This window comes from Budorcas taxicolor, chromosome 13 (genome assembly GCF_023091745.1).
Source record: "Budorcas taxicolor isolate Tak-1 chromosome 13, Takin1.1, whole genome shotgun sequence".
Classification (NCBI taxonomy): domain Eukaryota; kingdom Metazoa; phylum Chordata; class Mammalia; order Artiodactyla; family Bovidae; genus Budorcas; species Budorcas taxicolor.
The window spans coordinates 76,998,154-77,011,795 of record NC_068922.1 but is presented as its reverse complement, the minus strand read 5'-3'; the positions used below and the strand labels follow the sequence as shown (position 1 = coordinate 77,011,795).

General features: G+C 46.5%; 1 protein-coding gene across 1 annotated transcript in view; it reads right to left on the bottom strand.

Moving 5' to 3' along the window:
* ARFGEF2 (ADP ribosylation factor guanine nucleotide exchange factor 2) overlaps positions 1-8,750 on the bottom strand; it is an 81,941-nt gene extending 73,191 nt beyond the window's left edge. Inside the window, exon 1 of the mRNA XM_052650395.1 lies at positions 8,569-8,750. Coding sequence (XP_052506355.1) covers positions 8,569-8,689 — 121 coding nt within the window. The 5' untranslated portion in view covers positions 8,690-8,750. The remainder of the gene's footprint in view (positions 1-8,568) is intronic.
* Between the last annotated feature and the right edge of the window lie 4,892 nt (positions 8,751-13,642).

Sequence of the window (13,642 nt, the reverse complement as noted above, 5' to 3'; positions counted from 1 at the left end):
ACGTTCATCCAATATCCAAGTCCCAACTCAGATCAAGCTCCTCCACCCACCTCTCTCCAGATGGTCTTCCACAACCATCTTAAGGAACTACACCACCATCCATCCAGTTGGGTGAGTCACAAATTTAAGAGTCAGCCTTACTGATCCACATTCTGGCACTGTCCAATCCAACATCAGGTTTTCTTAGCTTTCCCTTCTAACCCAGAGGGGAATCCCTTCATTCTACTCGGTTTCCCCTGGCACTACTCTAAGGCTGGGCCCCAGCACTTCCCCCCTGGATGATGATAACTGCCTCCCTAGTGGTCCCTGGGCAACCCCTCTGGGCATCCTCAAAGATGTTCTGAACATAATGGCTCAAGTGATCTTTCCAAAATACTAACCTCTTTATCAACTTCTTCCCTGTTTAGAACTCTGCGGTATTATCTCAATGCTATTGGTCTAAAAATCAGACTCCTCAGCACAGCCTCCAAGGTCCTGTGTGCTGGGGGCCTGGACTGCCTCTCCTGCCTCACCTCCAAACCCTCTCCCCCTTCATCTGCCATGCCCCAGTCAGTGGCCTCCTTTAGTTTCTTTTTTAAAAAATTATTATTATTAAAACTTAGGGGGAAAAAAAAAAACTTGTAAGGTAACTGTAGAATCACAGGCAGTCGTATCTGTTCGTTTTCCCGAACTGCCTTACTCCTCTCTGCCGCAGGGCCTTTGCCTACGCTGTTCTGCCCCTGCTGCCAAAGTGCCTCTCACCCTCACCTCTTCAATGTTTGTCATCCAGCTCTCAACTTCCTCAGTGAAACCTTCCTTCACCCCTTGTCCACTCTGCCTGTGGGATCAGGTTTTTCTCCTTCACAGGACTTTTCACGTTTCTGGTATGACTCAGAAAACGTGCTTATTTGAACAGCCCCTTCTTCCCCATTAACTCCAAGTTCCATGAGAACGAGGTCTTTGTTTTTTGTGTGTCCTGACAGCAGGTATGACACCCAAATAAATACCTTCTGAATGAATGTCACCCTGGCTCAGTCAAAAGACAAAAGGACTGTGTAGAGAACGAGAACACACTGACCACCATTCTTTAGGAATGAGGACAATTTTAAGACTTCTAGGTCCCGGCATAAGAAGGCTGTTCTACAAGTCTAGAAAACCTAATGAAATACCGAATAAAAAAGCCCAAAGACTCATTTACAACCAAGACAGTAATCCCAAAGAAGCTTCTTATAGAAAGACTCCAGGAATGAACTAGTAAACATGTAAGTATTTTCTAAGATAACCTTCCTGGAAAGAAAGTCAAGTATTTTCCTGGCAGGCCCCCTAGGCCTGGTGAAAATGGTAAGAATTAAACACAGTTCTGAGCTATTTATATGAGAGACTCCATGTACTTGCTGATTAAGTACACGTTTTCACAAGTTTGCGCTTTTCCATAAAGAATGATCTTACTGTTTTCCCCAGCACCGCTTACAGAGACTCTGTAATCTCAGGGGAGATTTACAAGCACAGGGCAGAGCTCTAAACTCTTCCAACCACTTGCCTTGCTGGTGTTGAAATGTCAGAGACCAGCAAAGACGTCCATAAACCAATTAATAAGGGAGGCAGAGAAGAACAAGCATTCAGTTCCTTCTCCTTTAAATGCAAGTAACGCCAATGCCTCTGAACTTCAGTAGGTCGTTTGTTAGGTGCCAGGTACGTTGTCAGTTATTTATTGTGTTAGTTCATGTAACCTTTACAATAATCCTGTGATACAGGTATTATCACCTTTCTCATCCCAGGAAACCAAGGCTCCCAAAAGCTAAATTATCAGTTCAGGATTACAAGACTAATCAATGTGCAAAGTTTCCAACACAGCTGCCAATGAATTTTCTGCCAATCCAATAAATAAATCCTTTTCAATAAACAAAATCCAATTTTTAGTGCTGCTTCTAGACAGAGGACCTCCTCCTGCAAAATAATCATAAAGCTTCTCAACAAAAAATAATGTCAGTTAAAAAAGAGTCCTACTATTTCTCAAAATTTTTATAATTCACAGCACTCATAAACAAAATGTCTAATCAAAACACCAGACTTTGCTAACATTAAAGTTTTATTCTGTATTCCAACTGAAAGCCTTACTTTATGATAATTTAGGGATATTTTTGATATTTTTCAAATTTTGCACTTATATTCCTTCTAAGGGTGAGAACAGTTATTTTGAACACATCAAAGTTAGAGGAACAACAGCGTACAGGGAAAAAAGCAACTTACCATGCTATATGGTCATGTGAATGCTGAATGTTTTTGTATATTAATATGCAACTAAAATTTAGTTTAGTTTCTAAACCCTGTATATTAAACAGAATTTCAAGTCCAAAACTGGACTTTATGATTTATATGTCAGCTGCACGTTGTAGTTGTTGCCCACCTGGCTGGACAGATGGGGGCAAGTTGCCCTTGAGCCTTGGTTTCCCTTTGCCTGCTTGTATCCAAAACCCCTGCCAAAACCCCCTGTAGAAGGAAATGTGGCTCCCCAGGTGGTGCTAGTGGTAAAGAATCTGTCTGCCAGTGTAGGACATGTTAAGAGATGCAGGTTCAATCCCTGGGTCAGGAAGATCCCCTGGAGAAGGAAATGGCAACCCACTCCAGTATTCTTGCCTGGGGAATCCCATGGACAGATGAGCCTGGAGGGCTACAGTCCACAGGGTCGCAAAGAGTTGGACACAAATGAAATGACTTGGCATGCACGGAGAAGGAAATGGTAACCCATTCCAGTACTCTTGCCTGGGAAATCTCATGGACAGAGGAGCCTGGATTTGCTACCCTGGCGGGGTCAGAAAGAGTCAAACATAATTTAGCAACTGAATGAATGAATGAAAATGTATGAATGTACTCCCTTAACTGGCTTCTTCCTAAAGACATTTAAACAAGTTTGAGTTTTTCTATCTTTAAAAAAAAGAAAAACCAGAGCACTCCTCTGATCTACACTTCCCTCCTCCCCTTCACGGCAAAGCCAATCTTTGGGAAAGGTTTGTGTGTTGCTCACCTCCCACTCACTCCTCAGCCCACTCTGGTCTGGTTTTCACCCACATCATGCCACCAAAACAGCTCAAGCTAAGATCACCAATGATCCACATGTTTCTAAACCCTGTATATTAAACAGTTTCAAGTCCAAAACTGGACTTTATGATTTATATGTCAGCTGCATGTTGTAGTTGTTGCCCACCTGGCTGGACAGATGGGGGCAAGTTGCCCTTGAGCTGGTTTCCCTTTGCCTGCTTGTATCCAAAGATGGACATCAATTAAATGTCACAACTCTAGAATGAAGAAGAGGGAATTTACTGCTGATAAAGAGACAGAGGTCCTAATCAGAAAGACTTAATACATCAAATGAAGCTTATGGGAAACCAGCTCTTTACTCTCATTTCTTTCTTCCTTTTAGACCCGAAATTAAACCAAATACATATGCAGTAAAAAGCTGCAGAGAAAAAGCTGTGATCTTTTTGATTACAGGCTTTCAAATACTACATCTCAAAATTCAATTCAACCATACTCAAAAACTATGGTCTCTTACTGAACATTACTGAAACATTACCAAACCATCACTGCATAGAAACTTCGCCTCAATATAATGACTGTTTAAGGCTTCACTGAGTACCTCATACAGCACAAGCGCTTCCTTGCGGAGAAGCAGTGGTGGTGATGGTTACCGTGGGCTCTGGAGCCAGGATGCCAGTGTTCACAGCCTGGCTCCACGGCTTTCTGGCTGAGTCGGCCGGCCAAGTTCTTTAGGCCTCAATAAGGACAATAATCATAAGAACCAAACTGCAGGTAAAGCATATGGCACTATGCCTGGAGCACAGAAACGCTCAGCACATGGTTGATTTCATATAGTTATCACATGACGTGATTTTTAAAAAGTCACTCACTTGACTGGGTGATAATGATGCAGCAATGTGAGGTTCACCACTATAAAAACGTCCAGCTCTGCTGAGGGATGTTGGTAATAGCATGCGTGTTAGGGGGGAATACGGGAATTCCTTGTACCTCCTATGCAATTTTGCTGTGAACCTAAAACTGCTCCAAGATTAAAGTCACTGAATTTCATACGAAAAACACAGGTATGTTTAATGACAGCTGGCAGTTACAGAGCACTCAGCCCTTACATGGTGCTTCGTGGGTATTAAATGATGAAATAAGACACTCCGTCTCCTATACATGAAGAGCAATGTTAGAACAATTCAGTTCAAGTTTTGGAGATTTCAGAATCTTCCCACACCATTTAAAAATGCTCAGATTATCTTGTCAAGTCTCTAAACGTCATAGTTTTTTTTTAAATTTATTTTTAATTGGAGGACAATTGCTTTCTAAAGTGTTGGTTTCTGCCGTACAATGTGAATCGCCCATAAGGATACGTATATCCCCTCCCTCTCAAGCCTCCCATCTTCTATCCCATCCCTTTAGGTCGTCACAGCAACAGGCTGAACTCCCTGTTATACAGCAGCCTTCCACTAGCTTCTATTTACACATGGTAACGAATATATTTCAATGCTACTCTTTCACAGTCCGTCCTACCATCTCCTTCCCCCACTGTGTCCACAAATCCATCCGCTACATCTCTAATCCTGCCCTGCAAATAGGTTCATCAGTTCCACTTTTCCGGATTCTATCACAGGGTTTAAAACCAGACATATAAAAAGATCATGGGAAAGAATAACTCTCAAGTAAGGCAGGTGTGAAAGGAAGATTTAAAAATGTAATTATATGCTCCAACTGGAGGGGTGAAAGGTTCGAGATTATTCAGTTCAGTCACTCAGTCGTGTCCGACTCTTTGCGACCCCATGAATCGCAGCACGCCAGGCCTCCCTGTTCATCACCACCTCCTGGAGTTCACTCAGATTCACGTCCATCGAGTCCCTGATGCCATCCAGCCATCTCATCCTCGGTCGTCCCCTTCTCCTCCTGCCCCCAATCCCTCCCAGCATCAGAGTCTTTTCCAGTGAGTCAACTCTTCTCATGAGGTGGCCAAAGTACTGGAGTTTCAGCTTTAGCATCATTCCTTCCAAAGAAATCCCAGGGTTGATCTCCTTCAGAATGGACTGGTTGGATCTCCTTGCAGTCCTCAAAACTTCATTATGAAAGTAAAGAGCAACAGCATCCCTGGGGTGATGAATACACTCACAGGCTCTTTTGATTTCTCAATAGAGGTTGGAGGGCCACGATTTTCTAACTGGGCAGACCCTACCTATGCCTTTGGCCTGTAGTGAAGATGAATGCTGTTCAGTTGCTAAGTCGTTATCCGACTCTTTGTGACCCCATGGACCCCAGCACCCCAGGCTCCCCCTGTCCTTTACTACCTCCTGGAGCTTGTTCAAACTCATGTCCATTGAGTCGGTGATGCCATCCAACCTTCTCATCCTCTATAGTTCCCTTCTCCTCCTGCCCTCAATCTTTCCCAGCATTGGAGTCTTTTCCAATGAGTCGGCCCTTTGCATGAATCCCTGAGATTACTCCAAACCTATTCATCCTGATCTTCACTGCTTTCACAAGGAACAACTCCTGTCTTCACTGAGCTAGGCAAGTTAATACTCTCTTAAACACAGGCTTTTAGTCATGTAATTATATTCTTATTTATTGCATCTACAAACCAAATAGAACAATAAGTCACTCCTGAATGAAGAACCAACCTAAGCTAAGAACATCAAGCCAGGTGCTTACAGTGTCTGTGGTTTGTCACAGATTCAAATAGTAAAAGTAAACAGCACAGCAAGCCTATACAGTGTACCTACTGAATGCTGTGCACATGTCAATTAACTTCATCTTTATAACAGCCCCAACAGGAAGGTGTAACATCTGTTCAAGATCACAAAGATAGCAATTGGAAGGCAAGGGATTTGAAGCCAGGCAGGTGAGTCCAGAGAACACACTCCAAACCCCTACACCACACAGCCCCCGCATCCCCTGTTCCCTCCCCCCAATACACCACAACTCCTGGAAGGTCACAGAAGCTGTTTCCAGGAACAGCTCCTATTGGTCAACATTTCAACTTTGAGTGGTCCCTTACAGTTCCTCTTATCAAAATGATAGGAAATCTCTACACTACTCGCCGCCCTGCAATGCTTCTTGTGCACAGCAATGTTTCAGCCACTTTCCATGCGCGTGCTCAGTCATGTCCTACTCCTAGCAATCCCCTGGACTGCAGCCTGCCAGGCTCCTCCGTCCATGCGATTCTCCAGGCAAGAACACTGGAGTGGGCTGCCATTTCCTGCTCCAGAGAACCTTATCGACACAGGGGTTGAACATGCATCTCCCGCACTAGGTGCATTCTTTACTGCTGAGCCACCTGGGAAGCCCCCTTCAGCTATGTTTACTGGACACAAAACTGGGCCTTGAGATGCAGAGTAAAATATCACCAGATCCTTTGCTGTGTCTTTTTTCCTGCAGTCCTTTATTACTTAACAGCAATGACACACAAGTACTGTCTTAAAACAAAAAAAAAAGATGATCAGTTTAACTTAACACTTTACACAGGTTACTTTATAATAATTACTCAATTTGATGATGAGCTACCATGACAATCAGCTATTCAATTACCTGTGTCAATTACTTCCTTTATAAGTTAATTTTTTCTTAAATAACATTATATGGGATATTTTATTTAACTCATCTATATTGTTTGACAAGAAAAATATTTTTAATGGAGAATTTATATTTTCAGAATAGGCTATTTCTTCAATTCACTACCAAAATACTGAATGTGTGTTCCACAATTCAGGTTGGAAAAATCTGGAGTTCTCAACAAAGATATAATCTAAACATATCAAGAAACCTCCCAATGTTTAGGCTCTTTTTATAACCCATGTGATGATTTTATAAGTAGGTTCCAACAAAGTGATATATGATTCAGTTTAATTTTGATGTTAAGTTTTCTGAAGGGAGAATGAAAACTTTGCCAAATAACCATTTGCAAACTTCTGCAACAATTCACTTAAAGTAACAATGAGAGAATAGAATGCAGGCAGATTTCAAAGTGGGGTTGTAAATATCCGCTTTCGCCTAACTGCTTCGTAGGGTTTATCCTGCATTCCTGATAAAACAATATCCAACAGTTAGCCCTGGATTTCTGAATAAAAAAGCTTTACAAATCTAAGTCTCAGTGAGTTCCTCCATTGATCCTGAATTTCACAAGACTAGCATCTGTTCCCAGCAACAACCACCTTTGTTATCAATAGTTCTTGATCCCTGAGGGTGTCTCAGACCCACAAAAGCTAGGGCCTTCCAGAAAAATAATGGCAAAGCTCACAAACCCATTCCTAGGCCGCAAGAGAAGACTCCCAGAGCTCCTTGCACCAAATGAAGGGAGAAAGATGATGGTAACCTCAAACCTCAAAAGGTGACAGAAGAAAATAAAACTTTCCTTTTACTCAGTCACTGGTTAGGAAAACAGGTCTTTTTACAGATTCCAAAGCAAAGGCATTGGGACAGCGAATTAATCCGAGACCCAACTCCGGTCAAATGTACTGATCCTCACCCCCTCTTCTCCTGAAATTCCTCATGGTGGATACTTCCTGACTTTCAGTACTTGGCTCAAATGTCCCCTCCTCAGAAAGGACTACTTTCTTGACCATGCTGTCTCAAGCCCTCTTTATTACATTTTGCTCGTTTACAAAAAATTTTACAAAAGTAATTACAAAAAAGTTTACTAGTACAGAAGTATGTATTAGTATTCAAAAGGTCTTATTAATCTTTAAATTTACTTATTTCATCTCCTCTATTAGACTATGAGCTCTGTAAGAACAAATACCTTGTCTGTCTTCTTCCCCACTGTATCCTCAGTGCCTGGTACACAGTGGGCACTTGATAAATATATATTTGCTGAATGACCGAAAACTAAAAGGATGTTGATAATGGAATCAACTACTAAGGTTTTAACTAGGGATGAATAAGACTTCTCACTGTTGCTCAGTCATCTGTCGGTCCATTCAAGTCAGTACCATCTACCGTGTGCCAGACACTGCTGGGGCTCCTGCGGTGAATAAGACAAGTATCTCTAGCCTCACAGACCCTCTTAGAAGGAGTAGATCTCGTGCACATTACAATATCTGGCAGGTGCAGGATAACCCTCTCTACATTCCCTCCTGGAAGGAGTTATGGGCGATCCCAAATGAACGAAAAACAGTCACCACTTGGGCACTTACAAAGCAGGCCTCAGTTTTCCCTAAACCAGCTGGGCGGCTCTTCCCACCTGCCCATCTCACAAGGGACAACTCCAACCAGCAGAACCCACGTAAAGAAAAACTTGGAGGAAGAGCTGCTGCTTCTGAGGGTGACGAGGGAACGAACCAGGAAACGGGACGGCAGGGAGTCGTGGCAAGAACCCAGGGCTGGGAGGCTGGAGAGCCGGCCCTGTCACCAACTTGCTGGGTGACCTTGGGCCAGTCCCGAGCTGCCAGGGTACCAGGTCCCCCTCGGATATAATAAAGAGGCCGGGCGGGTGGGCCTCGGGGTCGCGGGGGGAAAGAGGCGCCCAGGAGGCCGGGCTGAGGCCGGGTGGGGTAACGGCCGGCATGGGGAGGCCGGCGCGGGGCCGGGCCGGGGCGGCTCACCCACCGAGCGCCACCTGGCAGGCCCTGCGCAGCTGAGAGTGCTGGGGCCGCTTCACCTCCTTGTCGGCTAGGATCTTCTCCAGGGCCCGGGACACGAACATGCTCTTGGTCTGGCTCTCCTGCATGGCCCCGGCCCAGCGGGGGCTGGCAGCCCCGCGGGCCGACGGAGCGAGCGGGCGGGCGAGCGAGGATGCGGGCCCGGCGTCCCCGCCTGCACCAGCTGCGTCCGTCCGCGCCACCCAGTCAGGAAGCGACGCCGCGGCCACACGGCGCCGCCATGTTGGAGCGCGTCACGTGACCACGTGACCGGCGGAGCAGCGACGGCGCCCGTCCATCCCGTGACCTCGGGGGCGGGGCCGGTGGTTGGGGGCGGGGCCGGTGGCAGGGGCGGGGTCTGTAGCAGGGGGCGGGGCCGAGGGGGCGAGGGTCGGGGAAAGTAGGGCGGAAAAGTTGCCGAGAGAGTAGAAATGGGCGGAGGCAGGGGGCACGTGAAGGACAGAAGAAAAGAGGTGACAGGGAGGAGTGGGGGTGACGGAGGTGTGAGGAGAAAGAGGCAACGAGGAGCGTGAGGACGGGGGAGTGACCGGGTGGGAGATGAAGGAAAGACAGGGAACTGGAGAGGAAGGAAGAGGGAAGAGAAGACTGGGAAAAAAGCGAGAGATGGCGAGAGAGGACAGACAGGAGGCGAGGGACAGAATGGGGAGAAAGTTGGCGAGGGAGAGATGATAGGGGAGTCAGGGGAAGTCAGGAGGAACAAACGAGAGGAAGCTGGAAGTGCAGGTGAGGGAAGGGAGGAGGTGGGCGGGAAGTGAGGGGCCGCGGGGAGAGAGCAAGGAGGAAGAGGAGCGCTCAGGGGCAGAGCAGGGGCGTGGGGGAAAGACGGGGGAGAGGGGCGTGAGGAGCCAGGGAGGGGAGGACGCGAGAAAACAGGCCGGGACGGGGAGAGAGCAAGGGAAGGCGGGGTGAGGCGTGGGGCGAAAGGGCAGGTGAAGGGAAGGCTGAAGCAGAAACAGCGTTTGGAAGGAGGTGTGTTTATGCGCACTCTCCAAACGGGATTTCCCCACCTCAGTGGCAAGACACGCAGCCTTCCTGCCCCTGGAGCAGAGCCGACTCCTGGCTTTCAGTCCAGGTGCTGCGTCCCTGCGCGGTGGTGTCAGCAAGGACCACCCCAGTGCACCTCCCCCTGGAGTGTATCCATCTATTCCCGTAAATCCCTGGTTCTTCCCAGTTCTGTGTCTCAGGCCCGGGTTGGAGGGTGTGGGGGAGGGGGGCACTTGGGGGCATCAGACAGGGGAAGAAGGCAAACATGGCCAGGGTCACAGGCCTACCAGGGAGGGTAGGAGACAGTTATTCCAGCCCACTGTCTCCCACAGCCAGTGATGTCACACCAGCGGTGATCTCCACTGGACCCTCCCTTGAGCTTCCCCTCCGGGGGGGGGGGGGGGGGGGGGGCTGTGGTGCTTCCGGGATCATGCAAGAGCAGGGTCTTCCGTGGAATCTTCTAAACTTCTGACGCAGACATGCTCAGATTCTCAGGTGTCAGCTCCAACATCTCAGGGAGGCCCTGTCTCCCTCCAGCACTTTCTGACCTTTTTCCCTAGTTGACTTCCTTGTCTGACTAGGGTACAGGCCACAGAGGGGCAGGCTACATCTCCAGGGCCTGCCCTGGAGCCAGGTTGCAGGTTTCATGGCCTTAAGTTCCTTTGCCGTCTCAAGACTTGGCAGCTCCTCAGGTCAAGAAGTAGAGTCTGTACAGGATGGATAAACAACAGAGTCCTACTGTTTAGCACAGGGGACTATATTCAATATCCTGTGATGAACCATAATGGAAAGAATATATACATGTATAACTGAATCACTTTGCTGGATAGCTGAAATTAACACAACGTTGTAAATCAACTATACTTCAATATATATATATATTTAAAGACTTTCTGGAACAGAGTCAAGTTTAAAATAAATAAATATTATCTTTAAAAAAAGTCTGTTTCTCTACCTCCTTGAACTAGTCTCATGACTTGCCTTAGCCAATGAATGTGCTGAAAGTGAGGCTGTGCTCTTCCAGAACCTGGGCATCCTGAGGTCTTCAGATGGATGTGTAGAAGCATCTGGAAGAAAGAGCCCGTGGAGAGAGAGGTTCATTGTCCCAGTGCTTCTGGCTGAGTGCAGCCCCAGCTGACCTACCACCAAAATTCAACAGCTTGAGAAACCCTGGTGAGACCAATAGAGGAACTGCCCAGCTAACCCACAGATTCGAGGAAAACAACAAATGATTGTTATTGTAAGCCACTACATGTTGAAGTAGCTTGTTATACAGCAGTACATACATCACTCACACGCTCCTCAGTCCTCAGGTGTTGAATGAATTAGTGAATGAATGAGCACGCGAAACTCAGAAGAATGCAGAGCAATCCACTGAATGACAGATGTTTTGAGCCCTCCCCGTGTGGACAAGGTCAGGCCACATCATTCCCCCGCTGAAAGCCCTGCAGTGACTCCCTATCACTCTTGGAACTGAGTCTAAGTATCTCAGTGTGGCTGACTTCTCAGGCCTCATCTCTCTCCCCCTTTCCTCCCGATCAGAACTCTCCAGCCACCCTGTGTCTCTTTTTGTTCCCATCCGGAGCTTGGCTTAGGCACCTCTGTTCCTCTTGATCAGTGCTTCTCCATGAGGCGGGACCACCCTCAGGGGAATTTTTGGATCTTTGTGGAGGAAGTGTTTTTATTGTCATGATAGGAGAGCTGGATTGTTCGTCCTTATCCTGCAGAGAACTGGACAAGCCCAGATAGCAAAGAATAACGCATTATCTCTTGTGGCTGGACTAGACACTCCTGGAAGGGAAAAACCTATAATGAGGTGAACCTAGAACCTATATCTGCTTTACCTATAAACACAAAGCATTTTTAGTATGGTTTTAATATATATTGAATTTTCCAGGAATGCAACTGTGGTTGTAATTCAAGGGAACACTGTACTTTATCTGGAACATGACCAAATACTGTTCACCATTTCAAAACCACATCACCAATGTTGAAGTCAACTATCATATTTGAGTTGCCCAATGGCACCCTGGCATTTGCAGCTGTCATAATCCAGGGGGTTCGACTTTCAGGTTCCAGCAGCTGACTGCTTTATCTCTTAGTGTAATTGTGCCTGAACATTTATACATTGAAATAAAATCTGCAAATTACGCATTGCCTTCCTTTTGTTTCATCTTTATTAGGTCATTATCTTTTCCAAGAAATTATGTGTGTGGGAAGATTCCATTGTCTATGAATTTCATGTCAGAATAGTTAACGGAGGTAGAGTATGCATCTATGCAGCTGGAGGCATGGTCTGTCCTGTTCACGTCTCTGCACAGAGCACACAGGAAGTGATCGATAACTGTGGGGCAAATGAATGAAGGACAGAATGAAGGAGGCTGGATTGGGGGCCACCGAACTTAGTCATTTAATCAGCAAGTTATGGGAGAGGTGGAGTAACTTCTGTGTTTTTCCTTGGCACAAAATCATCCCCAAAGACATCCACCTCTTAATCCCTAGTGAATAGACTATGTTAGAAGGCTAAAGGGACTTGGCAGATGTGATAAAGTTAGGAGCTTTTTGTTTTAAGTTAAAGGTTTTGAGATGAGGAAGTTATCCTGGATGATCTGGTTGACTCAGAGTAATCAGGAGCCCTTAGTAGGGGGACATAGAAGGGTCAGAGTCAGGAGGAGATATGTTGTTGGAAGCAGAGGTCGGGGTGATTGTGGGGCCACAAGCCAAAGAACACAAACCTCTAGAAGCTGGGAAAGTCAAGAAACAAGTGCCCTGAGCACCTGCTCAGGAACACCACCCTGCTGATCCATTGCACCCTCTGACCTCCCAAACCCTGAGAGCATATATTTGCATAGCTTTAAGCCACTAAGCCTGTGGTCATCTGTTACAGCCATTACATTTGAATTTCAGCTAAACAAGAAATCCTGTTTTTAGAATAAATAGGTCCCATGCGATAATTGAGACATAGTTGTATTTTGAAAAGTATTCGCTGTCTACCTGAACTTTAAACTTAACCAGGCACACTGCATTTTGTCTAACCATCTTCCTCCCAGTTCCCTTTGTCCAGTAGCCGTGTTGGATCCATGAGGCACTCCCTGGGGTAGGAGTTTTTCTCAGCAGAGCAACAAGAGAGAAGGCACCTGGGTCCCTGATGTTCTGGAGAGTCATGCCAATTCTGGGGTGCCATGCCAGTTCTGGGGTGCTAACTTTTACATGAGATAAAAATAAGCACCTTTTCTTTCCAGTTCCCTATCTGTTGCAGCTGAGTCTAGTCCTGATGGATAAAGTTGGCAGCCCATGCCGTCTGCTTTGACTCCCGCTCCCCTCTGAGTAATGTCTCGACTTGGTAACAAGTACCAGTCATTTAAGGCCCTTGGGGCTGTGCCTGCTGTCGGCCCTTCCAGCTGCCAGTCTGGTTTCTTCCCACGATACACAGCCTCTTTATAAACCCAGACGTCCAGGGTGTTCCGCCCCCCGCTCCCACAGTGCCCTTGTGTGTCACTGTTTCCCTGGAAACAAATTTATTTTCCATGTTTACTTTAAGCAAAACTCCAGCGCAGCCTCCTCAATGCCTGTCAGCAGGGCTGGGGAGGGGGTTCAAGGCAGAAGCACCATTTGGTTGGGGCCTCATATTTAGGAAAAGCCTCAAATGTAGATTTTCAAGATTCTCTGGTATTCTCTCCAAAGGAGGTTATGTATACGGCAATTGTATTCTGGTTTTTTTGGGATTTTTTGGCCGTGCCCAGAGGCATGTGGGGTCCTTGTTCCCTGACCAGGGATCAGACTTGCACTCCCTGTATTGGAAGCACACAGTCTTAGCTCCCAGACCACCAGGGAAGTCCTACTCTCCTTGTTTGTGTCTGTGCGTCCAGCTGCACTAAAACAGTGTTAACTTGCCCCGTGTAAATATTTAAGACACCGCAGTTGTGGGGTTTTGTTGTTTACTTGTTTGTCCCTGGATCTTGGCTTGGGATCCCTGAGAAGAGGACCCCAAGACAAGGATTCCAGTGTGTTTGGGAGGTGATCCCAGGATACAGCCG